At 35.3% G+C, this 17441-nt stretch overlaps 1 protein-coding gene across 1 annotated transcript in view; it reads left to right on the forward strand.

Moving 5' to 3' along the window:
- Positions 1-14971, forward strand: part of ptprua (protein tyrosine phosphatase receptor type Ua) — a 448322-nt gene extending 433351 nt beyond the window's left edge. The window contains 5 exon segments of the mRNA XM_056479406.1: positions 1142-1456; positions 6469-6594; positions 9723-9880; positions 10515-10650; positions 13865-14971. Of these exon segments, the coding sequence (XP_056335381.1) occupies positions 1142-1456; positions 6469-6594; positions 9723-9880; positions 10515-10650; positions 13865-13927 (798 nt within the window). The 3' untranslated portion in view covers positions 13928-14971.
- The last annotated feature ends 2470 nt before the right edge of the window (positions 14972-17441 follow it).

Consider the following 17441-nt stretch of genomic DNA (forward strand, 5'->3'; position numbering starts at 1 on the left):
TGTATTTTGTAACATTGTTTTGTTCATATTTGGATTTTCAAGCACAGAGGTCATGTTTTAGTGTTTTTATTGTAAGGATCAAATCATCGACAGCATAATTGTGTGTATAAAAAAGTAAATCAAACACTCTCAAAAACCTTTTTGTACGAGGAACTACTTTCTTCCGTCACTCATTCACATCTGCAGCTAACGTCAGGACAGCAGAAACTTTTTCCAATTCACAAACTTCTCTTTAGAATTTGAATAAATCTCTAGCTTAATGTATAAAGTGATGACAAAACAGGTAATTTTTGCCATAAATCTTTAGGAATTTCCCAGTATTTCTCTGTTGTAATCAGGATATCACAATAATTAACCCTGAAAAAGCCAAAGCAACGTAAACACTACCAGTTTCTGTGGTATAAATACAGCACGACAAAATACAAATGGGAGAGATTGACTTAGAATGTCACTCACCTGATTTATAATGATTTGTTCAGCTGTAGTTTGAAACTTACCTTGAGAAAACGCTAAATTTTTCTCCCTCTAAGGACTTATTATGTGGTCTCTGTCACCATCTTGTGGCAGAAAGTAAATAATATATAATATAATATAATATAATATAATATAATATAATATAATATAATATAATATAATATAATATAATATAATATAATATAATATAATATAATATAATATAATATAATATAATATAATGAGAGTGATGAAATTGAGACTAACACAACCTCTGCCAAGAAATGTCAATGTAAAACTTACATAGATTTGTATGGATTACAATGAAGACGATGTTCATTTAAAGCAGGTTAGAATTTAGCAAATAGTGCAAGGCAGGTTATTTCTTTTTAACCAGGTTATACCCCCCCCCCCCCCCCCCCCCCCCCAAATTATCCACCCATCTTTGCACATTAGTTGTTGAATAATTCTGGATGTCTTTAAGTTTATTTTTATGTTTTACCCAGCATTTTGCACTTCTTCAATGTTTCTTTGTTGGTCTTTTTTGTCCTCAGGCTATTGCCTGCATAGTTTTACTTCCTCATTCTCTCATTGTCTTTCTTAATTATTTCATATCATATTTTTGGAGTTCATTCAGACACCTCTTGATCCCTTGTCTTTTCTCTATGTCTGTCTTTGTTATCTTCAGACTCTAAACTCTGTCACCCCGCACCTGGATGTGGAGGAGTGCAGCGTCTCTCTGCTGCCCCGGAACCGAGAGAAGAACCGGAGCATGGATGTGCTGCCTCCTGACCGCGCACTTGCATTTCTTGTCTCCAATGAGGGTGATGGCAACAACTACATAAACGCAGCATTGATGGACAGCTTCCTCCAGCCTGCTGCATTTGTGGTGACCCCGCACCCTCTGCCCACCACCACTACAGACTTCTGGAGACTCGTGTTTGACTACGGCTGTACCTCCATCGTCATGCTCAATCAACTGAACCAGTCCAACTCAGCATGGGTGAGAGACTGATTTACTTCCAAATTACACAATGGAACTCATTTTATCTATCTATCTATCTATCTATCTATCTATCTATCTATCTATCTATCTATCTATCTATCTATCTATCTATCTATCTATCTATCTATCTATCTATCTATCTATCTATGTATCTATCTATCCATCTATCCATCTATCCATCTATCCATCCATCCATCCATCATTTGCCCTCAATTATGATATATATTACAACAGCAGTGATTCCGTGATAGATGATTTATTACAAGAAAACCATCCACAATATATCAGGATATTTGTTAAATAAAAATTATTTCGCTATGTTGTATATTGTATATATTGTAGAATTGCTAAAATGTACAACTAGTGCACAGCTGTCAAACAAGCTTGAAAAATATTTTTGTGCAGAGAACAGTTTGTGGCTAAAAAGGTCAGATCTCTAAATTAGTCATAGCATCAATATCTCAATTTTATGCAAAATACTTTTTGCAAACATAATTTTAAACATTTCTGTAAATTTAAGACACATTCTACATCTTGGCCAACATGTTTTTTGGAAACATTTTGTGCCGTTTTAATGGAAAAGCTTGCATTCCCTCTTGAATAACATACATAGTATATAACATACTTTTTTGGACAAATTATTAGTAAAGTGCCAAAAAGAGATCATGTGTGGACAGGCAGTTTTCTGGAAATAGTTGTAACATTACCAGTAATTCTGCTCTGTGTTTATGCAGAAAGAAAAATTGAGCATGTCTAGAATGTGCTGATGTGAGATTTCTACTTATGGACAATCAGAACATTGTGATGCTAATAACTCATTCACATATGGACTCTTTGAACACTTTGTCCAGACACATTTAGTAGATCCTTGTTGATCAGACAGCATTTCCCTGTTCCTTATTAGTGTGGAACTCTAGTGCGGCAGAAATAGGCCTTTTGTGTACATAGAAAAAAAAAAAACATTAGATCTTTGAGTTAAGTTCCTAGTTTTCATGAACTCTATGTACCTACAGGTCAAAACTTCAAACCTTACATAATATAAATCTGACCAAGGCAGTGATTGTTGCATTTAATACCATATTGAAATATAGTCATAAAACTTTTAAGTGAAATAATTAGATTTAGCCGAATGTCTGCAGAGAGCATTTGAAGTTTATTACCATTTATGCAAAAGTGGACAACTGGGGAATTATTATGTACTGTAATATAGACATGGACCAATACTGAAGGTAACTACGTAAAGCAGAGAGAGCTCATTCTTGTTTCCTGGTTATATTTACAAAGGTAAATTTTACCTTTTAAGGTCTAACTTGAGTGATAGTGTGGGTTTGACAAGTACTAAAAAGGATTTGATTTGAAATATATGTGAACTGTTTTGTGTTTTTTGTTAATTTTATTTTGTTTTCATTTTATACAAAATATTAATATAAACTTTACAGTATATAGAGTGTAACATACAGTTCTGAGGTAAAATTCCGTTATGATTCCATTATGATCCCTAAAAGGGTCTGGGTCGTTCTACATGAGTTTATGACCCCTGGTGCCAGCAAGTTTGCCGGTGAAAGTCACTCAGTGACATCTTATCTACCAAGATGCAAGCCAGAGCTAGAGTTGCCCCATCTTCAAAGACATTCCAAAGAACCACAACATCCCACCAACACTCCGCTGAAGTGTCCCTGACTAGATAGGGGCAGACCGCATTTCTGTAACCACGGGATTTGCCTGAGTCCACATTTCTTATTTTCTGGCAAATTAAACAAAGTTTTAAGTTTGTGTCTTGCGTATCCTCCGATCTGCATCGCAAGCTCCATACATCGAGAAAAAACTTCTTAAAAGACTCCATGTTCCAGACAAATCATCAAAAAAACTTGCACGAGAGACAGACCCACTAAATTCAGGTAATTAGTCATGCGTTCATGCTGTGCCCCTTTATCAAAAAAGTATTTTTATAGTCTTGGTGGTTCTTAATAGTTGTGTGGATGTGAGTTAGATTTGCCATTCTTTTACCTACATTCTTTCATTTCCTCGCTTTCTTTCTTTTCTATGTTTTTGTTGTTATGCATTGTACGTTTGTTTGTTATATGTTAGACTAGTCAATAAATCACGTTATATAACCACTTTGGATTGTCTTTGTTTTGCCTCACAGAAAAAGTCACTTAAACGATAGACCCTTGCTACAAGCTTATTAAGTTTACTAAAACTTCTAAACTATTCATTTACTTAATTTATAATTCCCTTTTCTGAATAAATCAGTAATTACAGAGTCCACTCATACGAGCGCACAAAGTCATTGTTATATTTATTTTGTTAAATTAACTATAAGTTAATTCTTAATATTCATAATTAATAATAACTTGTTATTATTAATCATTAATATTCATAAACTGAGCTAATTTCACTACAAGAGGATCATCTCATCTAATGGTGGATCCTTTAAAGAAGTAACACAATTTACTAAAGTAACTTGTTTCAAGAATCATAGTCTGCTATATTTAAGCCGAAAAGAAAATGAATGTATGATTTATCAGGTTTGAATAATATAAAAGGAATAATTTTGAATTGATTGAACAAACATAAAAAAGCACTTATGATTTATTTAAAATGTAAATTTAAAAAAGGTTAGTATTTTATATTTGTTTTCACTTTTATTATAAAACACACATTCGGCAAAAAAAGACTGTAAAAATAAGGTCTGGGCCTTATGCAACTATGGAATGAATATAATCCTTACATATTTAAAGCACCTCTGCAGACTTTTGTTGTAAAGTTTTTGAGCATGTATACAGTTAATTGTATTCTTATCTTTATTTATATATTTTTTCTAGGTCAAACCTTAGACCCCATAATTCTCACTCTGGGTGAACAGAAAACACACACCATTACTTTCATTTGAGACTCCCTGCACTGATAATGTGCTTGTCTTGTCTGAATTGTCAATGGAAAGGAAAAACACACATAGAAGCCAGCCTTCTCTCCCTCTGCTGGAAACCTCTGTGACCCATTCTCTATGATAAACTATTTCTAGTGCACAACTGAATGCAAAATTAGAAAGTCATCTTTAAGACTCATCCGATAATACCCGTGTTTGTGTGTGAGATGATCTGTACAACACTATTTTATGATTATTTCTGTTTCTTGTCCCCCATCTGATGTGTGTAAATGCACCGAAGGCATTTTCACACTCAGTTAGTCATCTAACTTTTATGAAATATATTTGTCCTCTTTCTCCATTCCTTTTTGGTCTATCTGTGTGTGTGTTTGCATGAATATTTATCTCTTTCCACAGCATGTCACTCTGTTAATGCGCATCACTGTGACAAGGATTTATCGCTTTCCATCTCATCTATATCAACATCTCTCTATCTCACTGTTGATACATGGCTGAAGCTGTTTCACGCCTGCTCGTTTCAAATAAAATGGTGCTGGATTAGATCTGTCTGCAACTGCTGTGAGTGAAAATTAATTGACACATTGAGCAAATGGTAATCCGACGAAAGATTGGACTAGAAAATGCAGCCGATATGGAGAAATGAGCAAGGATTATTTATCTTAGTGGGCCTCAATTGGATTTTCAGTGCTGATTAGCCTATCTCCGACGTTTCCTTGACTCCATTATGCTTTCACTGTCTGTCTTCACCCTTCGCTTAATCGCAAGATGCCCATTTTCTCTGCCTGCTATCTATTCATTTATTTGGGGGACAAAAATATCATTTATATATACAGCAATCGACTTGAATATGTATGTTCAATGGTTATGTGTGGCAGAAAGTGAATAAAAAATGTCAGGGTGGAGCTTATCTAATATAAATAAAATAAATAATATAAATTGAATGAATGAATGAACAACCGTCTATTTCTTTATTTTAATATAGAGTAAGTTTCAATTTAATGTCATTATATTTAACAATGAAATATATTTACAAATCATTTCTTAGCTAATTACATTTTTGCTAAAATAAAATTATAGATATTTATAGATATTAAATTAATATATATATATATATATATATATATATATATATATATATATATATATATATATATATATATATATATATATATATATATATGAATATATTCATGTAATATTATATAATAGACATGAGGGGCCTTTGCCCAACAATGGTTTATCCTAAAATGGAAAACCTTTGTATTAATTTTGCCTGGTCATTTATGCTACGATGGTGGGGTTTTTGACTCAAAATGTGTAAATCTGAAAACAGGTTACAATGTACAAGTATTTGAAAACACTGCTGTTCTGTTCATGTGTCTATGTAAACACCCGGTAAGGGTGTTACAACGATGACATCATGCGCGAACACAGTATGTGTTTAGGGAAGTGTAGACTAAAGGCATGTGCAAACAAACAAACAAAAATGGTGGAGAACGTAGTAGTGCTGTTGTTGCTAAAATCTTTGATGCTTCATCAGCAAAGTGTTAATTTACTTAACATTACGCCCAAGCAGAGACATGTACATTTACACACACAGCAAGTTCTGTATACTGTACACACCAATGGCAAGCCACTGACAAAATGTCATCACTTCCTTACAGGTACTGTGTACTTAGAAGGTGACAGCGCAAAATACCGGCCTAGAATACAAAATACAGCATGTTTATCCATTTTCACAGATGTTTATAAAAAACATGAAGCCTTTTCAAAATGCAAGGGACAAAAATATTTGACATTTTTGGCTACATTATTGTAATGTAACCTGCAATAACATCAGCTAACAATTAATAATTGAATTTTCTTTAACTAAAGTTAATGCTTTTTTACTTCCTCTTCTTCATCATCTTGATATTTGGCTATCAAACCTCTGCTGAACTGCACATCCCATCTAAACTCTAAAAATACAGGTTCCAAAATGTTTTCATAGCTATTCCACAGACGATACTTTTTTGGTTACTCAAAAAGAACTTTAATAAATGAGAGCATGTCCTTTGTTCAAAAAACAAATGAAAATATCTGCACAGAGCTTTATGTGTCATTGTCTTCTTTCTCTCAGCCCTGTCTACAGTATTGGCCTGAAACAGGAATGCAGCAGTATGGACCCATGACCGTGGAGCTGCTCTCCAGATCCACCGATGAGAATGTCGTCACTCGTCTATTCAGGGTGAACAACATCACACGGGTGAGTCTATATATTGTAGTAAGAAATAAATAATCTTCAGAAATATGTGATCTCCCATGTGCCTTAGTATTAACAAGTGTTAGCACTGATATTTAAGTACACAGATCTTTTCAGGCAAATGACGTGAATGAACATCTATTCAAAAAAAAAAAAAAAGAAAAAGTTCAGGACTAACCCAGAAAGGTTAATTAATTCATTCTAAATGATCGTTTCAGAGAACTATTGCACTGCTGATTAAATGAATGCAAAGGTATAAAAGTGTGGTCAGTCTCCATTTCACACACTGGTACAACGGACTCCACATTGCCTGAATTAAAGCTGTTTACTTCTCAATGGATGCAGGTGTGAGAGAGAGATAAAGTTCTACGTATTGTGTCAGTCTCTTTCAGTGTGGTCTGTGCTTCTGATATTGACTTGTCTGAATAAAAGGGCACTTTCTCACAACTCTAGCTGACCTTAGTCCTCCCTGATGGCTTCATCGTCAACATGCTGTCTCTTTGAAATCTTGTCTCAAGCATTGCACCTCTCATTGCTCGTCCCCTTTAGCACTCCTGTCACCTAGGCTGTCAACCTTTAGCAACGTTCCCAACCGTGCCTGTGTCAGTTTGGCTAGCCCCTGTCAGTCCCCGCGTCCCCTCTGTCGCTTTAAGACTCTGCAAGCTGGGCAAACATTTCATGTCATTGTCAGAAATTGTCCCATACTGCCTCTTCACAGGACCCTAGAGAGAACCTCCTATGTTGGAACGCAGATTCACGCATCCCCAAAAAGGTACACAACTGAGGTGTAGAGCGCCATTGATAGATCATGTTGCTAAACGGTGCCATCCCTAGACAAAGTGGAAAAAAGGCAGCCCCCAGACAGAACAATGCTTTTGCAATTTGTTACAGAGTAATTTAGATGCTAATTAATGCTCAAAGGAGTCAATGACTTGCAGATGAGCTGAATATTGAGTGCTGTTTTGAATTGAGAGGTACAGTTCGATGTTTCATGAACATGATACAAATAAAGCAAAAATCTATTTGTTTGCAGTAAAAGTGGGTGCTTATTCTTAACAATACAACCAGACTCATTAGAAAAATCATGCATTTTGCTAAAAAAAACATTGATATGTTTTACATTTCACAATGTTATCAAGGTAAATTGTTCAGTAAATTGTGCTAAAAGTGTATTCAATCTTAGCTAAAACTTTTGAAAGTGAGCCTGAATTTGTTTTCATTAATCGTGTTAATTGTCTGGGATTATAAATGAACTAACCACTTCCACTAACCTAACTGATGACAGTTTTTATTAATTAGCTGCAGTGCCCTAAAATCATAACTGTGGGAAAATTAATGAAAGTTGTTGTTTTTTTTTTGTCACTACTATTCATTTTACTTCAAACTACATTTATGTGTTGGCTTATAGAGTTCAGTAAAAAATGTAAAAGTTATATGATTTTTTCTGTCATGTTATTTAAATTATGGCGTTCAAAATATTAATTGTGTTCATGAATTTCAGAATATCAAAATTGATATTATATTTTACAGATTGTTTTTTGTTTATCTTTTCGGCAATCCATTTAAAACGTCGTGACCAGCATAGTAAGGTGACCTCAAAGTAAGAACGTTTCTAAAGGACTGAATTGCATATATTGTTTAAAAGGAGAGAAAAAAGTTTACTTTTGAATGTGTGTGCTTGATTGAATTTTGCCATGTGATATAAAGTTGTTTGCTTACTTTTTCTCAATTTATAGAATAGTTACAAAGATTTAAAAGGATAGTATACTTCTGCCATGTTTCGCATATGCGCATAAAAAATGGTTGATGGAAATGCCCTGATGCGCATAAATTTTGAAAATGCGCATAAAAAACTAATGCACATAAGAAAAGATGCGCATAAACTACGATGGGAACACTTTTACACACAAATTTCAGTATGCGCATTAAAAAAGGCCATGTGATTTTGTTATAAGAGATCCTGTGATGATGAAAATGTGCGCAAATGGACAAACCAGCAAGCTGAGCACACTGTAAACCATCTAAACTGTTGTTTTGGTCATTCTAAAACACCTCACCGTTTAAGTATTAGTGTTATTATATTATTAATGACCTCCAAAATCAAGAGCGTCTGTGCTCCGCGTCTGACACCTTCAAACGCCACCACGCGTTCACTGCGTGTCAGGATTGCCTTCTGACGCCTTCTGATTTATTAGATGAAGAAAAAATTGACGCAGCTTCTCCTACCGAAGTAAATTCAGTTTTTACTGTTGATATTTGGTGCCCGTTAATCAGGAAGTGACGATTTTGTTCGTTTTGACTCGTTGGATGGAAACGCTTCTTTATTTGCACAATTTTAATGCGATAATCCACTTTTGCACATAAAGTTCATTTGCATTTTTGGATGGAAACATAGCTCACCCTTTACTTGTTCAAAACCTATTTTAGGTTTTTTTTGTTCTTCTGTTGAACACAAATGGGCAGCACAGTGGTTCAGTGCTTAGCACTGTCGCCTTAAAGCAAGAAGATTGCTGGTCCGAGTTCCAGTTGGGTCAGTTTGCATGTTCTCCCCGTGTTTGCGTGGGTTTCCTCTGAATGCTCAGGTTTCCCCCACAGTCCAGAGACATGTGCTATAGGTTAATTGAATAAATTGAATTGGGTGTAGTGAATGTGAGGGTATGGGTGTTGCATAAGTTGGTGGTTCATTCCACTGTGGCAGCTCCTGATGAATAAAGTGACTAAGCTGATGGAAAATGAATGAATGAATGAATGAATGGACACAAATGAAGATATTTTGAGAAATTGCTGGTAGCTAACACTCATTGACTTAGGTTTTTTTCTCTATACTGTGGAAGTCGATGGGTGCCAGCAACCAGAGTTCTTTGTAATATCTTATTTTGTGTTCATCAGAATCAAAAAGATCATACAGGTTAAAACCACATGTGGAGGTATATGATGATTTTTTTTTCTTTCTTTTTAGTTAAACAATCCCTTTAATTAGTTTAATTATTGCTATTTTCTTACATTTGAAAATAGAAACAATAAAAATGTGAGGCCATAGCCTTCTGTTAAACTGACAAATTCCTTGACTTTTCTTACATTATTTAAATTTTTTTTCTTCTGGTCTTGGTCTCTCTTTATTTATCTTTCAGTTGCAGGAAGGTCATCTGGTAGTGCGACATTTCCAGTTCCTGCGCTGGTCGGCTTACCGTGAAATCCCAGACTCTAAGAAAGCCTTTCTCAACCTGCTGGCACAAGTGCAGAAGTGGCAGAGGGAGTGTGGCGATGGTCGCACCATTGTGCACTGCCTGTAAGTTTGTTTTTATACTGTTTCACTCCCAGGTGTTAATTAAAGAGCAATTACATTTCCTTGTGGCAGTTATACAATACAGATTTCTTTTGCTCCTCAGCTCCAGCGATTGCTGTATTTGACGGACAGTGGAAATCTGCTCAATGCCCTTTATCTCTAGCTGCTTTTTAATGACGTCATTTTCTTTAGTATTTAACATTGTAGCACTGCAGCCTCAGCATCCATACCTGCCACCTGCATGTGTCTGTAGTTTAAAACACTGTCCTCTATTAATAAGAGCATAGCACAGATGCAGTGTATCGAGCTTCAAAGCATATGTGCTGGGTGCCTTTCTTCTATCAGCAGCCCCAGGGAAATGATCTTAGTTCAGTAGGATGTGACATTTTTATTGCATGACTTTTCCCCAGAGCGCAGTGGTACTTTCCATTCCTTCATGCTCAAACGTATTGCAGATCCCTGACAGCCTGTGGTGGCACAAATATGGCTTTTTCACTGCTATCCCCTCCAGACATCTCTAATACAATAATCCACACAAGCTTTGAAAGTGTACAGCGCAGATCCCTCTACTTCATGTGTTACAAGTCCCTTCTTTTCTTGAAGATGCTAATAAATCAATGTTTCAATGTTTTTTAAGGAATGGTGGGGGACGTAGTGGCACTTTCTGCGCTTGCACCATGATAATGGAGATGGTGCATCATCACAACATGGTGGACGTGTTCTATGCTGTCAAGACTCTCCGCAACTCCAAGCCCAACATGGTGGAGTCTATGGTTAGTGTGCACAATTAAAAGAACAAACCCTTATGCCAAGTTCAGACTGCATGATTTTAGTCCTGATTTTGACTCACTGACAGATTTTTAGAAATCACTGACAAATTTCTGAAATTACAGGCAAATCAGTGCTCGTTCACGCGAGTAACAATCACACAGTGTGATCTATCATGATCTGAGAGAATCACAGATGAGTCGCCGACACCTGTCAGATATTTGGCATGCTAAATATCTGGAGCTGTCGGCAATTCAAATCATGCCGTGTGAAATGTGTTCTGATTGAAAATAACATCGGCGATCACCTACAGCCAATGTGAGAGCAGGATCCACTAGTATGGGTATCTGCAGGTCAGCAGGAGGATAGGGGAGAAGTAAAATGTGCTTCTTTTCAGTCTATTTGGACCCAAAAAATGGAGGAAAACCTAGTGGAGATTTGGCAGGAGCACCCGTGTCTGTTTGACGGGTCATCTGAGCAATACCACAACCGAGTTGAAAAATAAAAAGTTTAAGAGAAATGACTAATTACCTTCAAAACCCAGGTGTGCAAATAAGTAAATTTTCTACTCAACAATGCTTCTTCATTATATAATAACAGTTTTTCTCAGTGGCTTTGGTGCATTTCTCACAACACTATTTATATTTGCACAAATATGCATTTCTCAAAACTATTAGTCATTTGTGCACATCATAGTTTCTCATTTCTTCCAACAAATTGCAAATGCTTTTGGACATGCATCAATTGCGTTCATACAACTTTCTGCTGTTTTATAACATTTTCATTTGCTTATGTCATGTGAGTCAAAATTAACTAAACTTTTGAATGCTGAATAGTCATTCCATATAAAACTAATAGTCCTCATTTCATTACTTGAGTCATTACATACAAAAATGTTAAACTAGTTGTCAAAATGTGTCAAGCAAATTTTATAAAACAATTTAAATCTTTTTTTCTTGAACATCTTCTAAACGTCCTCTAAATTGAACAATTTTGTGAATGATTTACAGACCTATGTATGCTGTAGCTTCAGTTCCAATATGTACTGCAATATTGTTTACAGTTGTGCACAGCTCTACCCAAAGGAAGTTTATGTTTGTTGTAAACAAGGGTGTATTTATTCTTTTGCACAATGCTGTGAATAAATTAGAATTGCAAAGAGCATATGCAGTAAAAATGTGAAACATACATATTCAGTGTCCCTTACTCTGATACCTCACTAAATACAGTGATGTCTAACCTTACTGTAGTTTTCAAATGGCTGTGCAACTAGTATATAGTGCTGTTTTGAGAATTTTCAGGAAGTGTCACCAAAATCTGACTTTTTTGCATTGAAAAAAAATGTACAGAGTAAACTGTCAGAACAAAACTATCTTGTTCATAAACAATGGTGTCAGGACTTTTCATCTTGATGACACTGACAGTTTCATTGACATAAATACTTTCATTTGAGGAATGAGGTATCTATTTTGAGCAAAGGACACGCTTTTGCAGGTTGTCAACTAGGTTTTGCAGTTTGTACTAATTGTTTTGAGAAATGCATTAACTGTTGTGCAAATGTAAATAGTGTTGTGAGAAATGTTCTGAAGCAACTGAGAAAAACTGTAATAACAAAAGATATACTATGTGACATTTGTTGTTTTCATGTCACTTCTCCAGCATGTTTGGTTGTGAGAGACGTAGTTTGCGGACTGAGACAAAGTCGGTGATTCTTCCTGTTGTTAAGTCATGCAGTGTGAAACCCTCAATCGCCAATCCATCTTGCAGTGTAAACAAAGCAGCGATGAAACACTACCCCAGATAGTCATGCAGTGTGAAAACATCTATGACACTACTATTGTGAAAATCGTGCACTCTGAACTCGGCATTAAACATTATACTTTACATTTGATATGCAGGTTTTAGCTTTTGCAATTGCAAATCATTTGTGCTGTGCTCATGTATACCCCAAATCGCACTTGATCTTTTATTATCCCTGGCAACAGATAATAAAACTTGGTCACAATTGGACCCCTGTCCTTATTTGACTGCTTAATTATGATAATTTTCTTGTAAAAATGCTTTGAACTACAAGAGGTGCTACAGGCAAATATAAGGTCTAAAAAAAGTCATTTTAAACATGTAATCCTAAAAACTGAAAAACTTAAAAATAGTATATTATTATAACAATAATATAGTGGAGTAATATGGCGGAGTGGCTTGCCTTGTGGTTAGAACTGTGTTATCACATACTAATTAAATCAACTCAGCAAGCAGGAAGAAATAAGCATCTTCTAAAATGACTAATAGATAGAAAGATTATAAATAAAAAAAAAACTCTTGAGTTGCTAACATAACTCTAGGTTAGCCTGACATTAACATTGTGAATTAATGATACATATGTCCATAATAAAATAAAATAAAAATAAAATTGAGAGAGAGAGAGACATTGGAACCCATAATAAATTGGGTTGACACAATAATGTTTATATTGATTACAAAAACAGACAATACCTTAGTGTATTTGTGTAACGTGAATGGACGCTGACAACAGGGGTGAGGATCCAAATGCAGGTTTATTATGCAGAGAATGGTCAAGAAGGCAACAGTCATACAGGAACAAACAGACGTCTATGGGCAATCCAGAGACGTGGTCAGTAAACAGACAGATGATCAAAAGGCAGGGAGCATACAGGAATAAACAAACAAAAAGATCAGTACATGGCAAGACTGGGCAAGGGAAACGTGTCATAATGTTCACTATACAGTGACTCAGCAACTTATGTGTGTTTGTGTGTTGACTTTATAGTCCATGCAATCAGTTTATGAGTAGCTTCAGCTGTCTCTGTCTGCAATCATGGGGATCTAGGCCAGGTGTGTGCATGACTGGATCTTGTAGTCTATTTAATGGCGGATTTGTAGTTCTATGTAATGTGAATGTTCTCCAGCGATCTATGATGGACAATTTGCTTAGAAATAAGCTTGCCAAGTTATAGATTCCACTAGAATCTGCAGTGTTAATTCATCTATCATAGCAGTAACATATATGTATTTATTCATTTTGGTTTGCTTGTGGTTTCGTGCAAGCTTTACATTTTGCAACACATTTTTAATTATTGAATTAACGATGTATAGGCAAACATACATTCACATATTCAGTAACTCGGTTATAAAGTGGATGTAGTCTCTATGAATATGACTAAAGAAGCTGATACAGTCTGTCCTTGCTGTTGTTGACAGGAGCAGTACAGGTTCTGCTATGAGCTGGCTCTGGAGTACCTGGACTGCCTGGAGGTCAGATAACACAAGAGCTCAACACCTGATCAACACTGGCTTCGACTTCTACTTGCCTCTTCTTTCCTTTTTTTCTTTTCCTTTTGCTTGGGTCAATACAGCCCATATGAATGAGCCTTTATGTCCTCCAGTGAGAATGCACATCTACTTTAAGAGTGGGAATGCAAAACTTGGCACATTTCTTAAACCTTCAACCTCTATTGTCCTCTGTGCTATTTTTGTTTTGACATTTTCTGTGCCAGATATTCCTGCCAAACCCTTGAGGACACTGATGAGATTTGAGATTATGACATATATCTTTGATAACATGACTAGCTCTGAGCTCTGCCTCTCTCTGCCTTATACACCAAGCAGAAGGAAAACACACAGAATTTTAACAAAACCATGGGGCTGCAACAGTGGCAACATGAGTGATATTGTGTTTGTACATTAAGTGTATTGTTTAACTCTCTATGGAGCGATCTACTGTGGTGATTTTACCAGAAAGCTTACCTTGAATATGAAGAGACAGTGGCTGATGGAAGTTTACGTTTTACTGAAACTACTGACAAGGTGATGTGTGTAATTTTTTGATGTTAATAATTTGCCAGGATTGCTTGTGTTGAGAAAATGGATTGATTTTTCTTAAAAGTGTAACACGTTGTCACTAATTAAACATTATTTGGATTGTTGATCAAACTATGGCATGCGTTTGGGGCAGGAATATTTGTTTGTCTGACAAATGTCAGATCGAAAATTGTTTTTTCTTTCTTTTGCATAAATGTAATACTTGTGGCTTATAAAACTTACACACTTCACCTTTAAGTCAAAGTGACACTTACAAATTGACAGGCAATTCAGAACTATAGGTATGGAGATGGTTTCTGAGGTTAATTCTTGGTTTTTTTTGTGTGTATATAAGGTATATTTTGCAAAAAAAAAAAAAAAAAGGAGAGAAATGTTTCTAGATGTTGTCTTTAATGTGCCAACTCATCTTTGTATGTATGTATGTATGTATGTATGTATGTATGTATGTATGTATGTAAGTGTGTGTGTGTGTGTGTGTGTGTGTGTGTGTGTGTGTGTGTGTGTGTGTGCGCGCGCGTGGTGTGTGTGTGTGTGTGTGTGTGTGTGTGTGTGTGTGTGTGTGTGTGTGCGCGTGCGTGTGTGTATGCTTGTGCAAAGATCACTCATGGATCTGCATGCCTGTTTCATGTTTCAATGCAATCCATTGTGACCCGTCTGCTTTGGGTGCCGCTGCCCACTGTCATTGAGGACAGTAAAAGAAAAAGATTTACGCAATTATACAAACAAAAACGCTACTATTGGAATACAGTAAGGCACCTCACCAAAACTTTGCTTTTTATCTTTGTATTTATTGGTTGTGTTTTATTTTCTAAAAAAAGTGAACGAATAAAACATTCCGATGTTACTTTTATATTGTTGTCATTATTGTTGTTCATTATATGTTCTTTCACAGAACAAATTCCTCCTGATGATGTCAGATAGCTTTGATAGGAAGGTACAGTATCACATTAATTGCAATCAACCAAATTTAATTCAGAAAACTGTCAGTGTGATAATATTTTCTCAACTATCAATACTTTGTTGAGCTACTCTTAGCCTCAGTGATAGCCTGTAGTCTCCTGGGTTGTTGTTCTAGTCACGGTATGTATGGCAGGATGTATGAAAGCACACAGAGACAGAGATAATGTATTATATAATACAAAGGAATAGAACACATTACAACCATACGAAACAATCTACAAATGAAATGAACATGAAACAAACAAGACCAGCCAATGAAAGAAGCAAACTGAGAAGGGGTTTTTTTTTTTTTTTTTCTGTTTTTAAACTGTTCCAAATAAATACTTTAAAAACAGTACTGGTGCCTGAACCAATACTTTTAGAAAATACACAAAAAAGAGACACTTTCTTACACAGAATATACATTTTACTGTTTGCATTTCTATGCTCAAGTACATTTTTAAATAATAAATAAATAGCAATAGCCATGTCTCTAAATCAAATAGTTTTTAAAACAAATAAATAAAAACCCTTACCTCCAAGGCTATACAATCGTTTATGATTTGGGTCAAAACAGCTCATAATGTTTCTATCTCTGTAAAATGCTCAAATAGGTTAGCTTGCATTTTCAAGTAAGCAGAACTTTAAACACAAGTTTAGTTGAAATACATGAACACATTAACTTACAATTTTTATTAAAGGATGTTACCCTCAATTTAATATTTACAAACAATATGGTGTCATGGAAAAAATGCCACAAACAATACAAAAGTGTAGTTATTTTGAACAATACAGAAGTGTTATATATATATATATATATATATATATATATATATATATATATATATATATATATATATATATATATATATATATATACATACACACAAAGGGATAGTTAAAGCAACAATAAATACAACTAAGGGTTATATGTATAAAGATTGCCACCCATTTCTATCTTAAAATTAGTAAAAAAAAAAAGAACATGGAAGTTGTCTGTTGACAACTGAAGTTTGAATTTTACAAATAAATGTAAGTATAAATGTATTATTATAAGTATAAGTATATTATTTTTCTTGGCAAGTGTAATATTTACGAACAAAGTTATAAATAAAACAAATAGTTAGAAATAAAATAACTATAAAATAAATGAAAATTAAATATAATATACATACAACATACATACATAGGCTGAATATATGCTAAAAACAAACAAATATATAAATAAATAAGGGCTGCACAGTGGCACAGTGGGTAGCACGTTAACCTCACAGCAAGAAGATCACTGGTTTGAACCTCGGCTGGGTCAGTTGGCATTTCTGTGTGGAGTTTGCATGTTCTCCCTGTGTTTGCGTGGGTTTTCTCTGGGTGCTTCGGTTTCCCCCACAAGCCCCAAAACAAGGTATAGGTGAATTGGGTAGGCTAAATTGTCCGTAGTGTGTATAAATGTTTCCCAGTGATGGGTTGCAGCTGGAAGGGCATCTGCTGCGTAAAACATATTCTGGATAAGTTGGCGGTTCATTCCGCTGTGGCGTCCCCATATTAATAAAAGGACTAAGCCAAAAAGAAAATATTTAAACAAATAAATAAATCCTCCACAAATTTCATCATTACAGGCTTGTTTTGTGGACATCAACTAATGCACAAAAAGTGCAACAAAGACACCTCTATGACAGTCTTGATAAGATGATGCAGAAGTGCATTCTAAAGAGAAGCTTTTTTTTAACCCCTACACCCTTCATCCTTTTGAACCTGTCACCCTAGGGTAAACCCTTTGAAGGGATTAGGGCATAGTGATTGAGCCCTTCCAAATGGAACCCAGTGTGTCTGACTTTTGGTGTTTAACTGTTGGTTGGAAAACTTGCATATTCCACCACCTGCTGGATCGTAGTATGGGGCACAACTTAAACTGTTTCAAAATATTGTACAAAATCTCTACTTACAGACTAATTCAACAGTGAAAATTTACCAGGTTACATTGGATAATCTATAACAACAAACAAATGATCTCCCAATC

This window comes from Danio aesculapii, chromosome 19 (assembly GCF_903798145.1).
Source record: "Danio aesculapii chromosome 19, fDanAes4.1, whole genome shotgun sequence".
Classification (NCBI taxonomy): domain Eukaryota; kingdom Metazoa; phylum Chordata; class Actinopteri; order Cypriniformes; family Danionidae; genus Danio; species Danio aesculapii.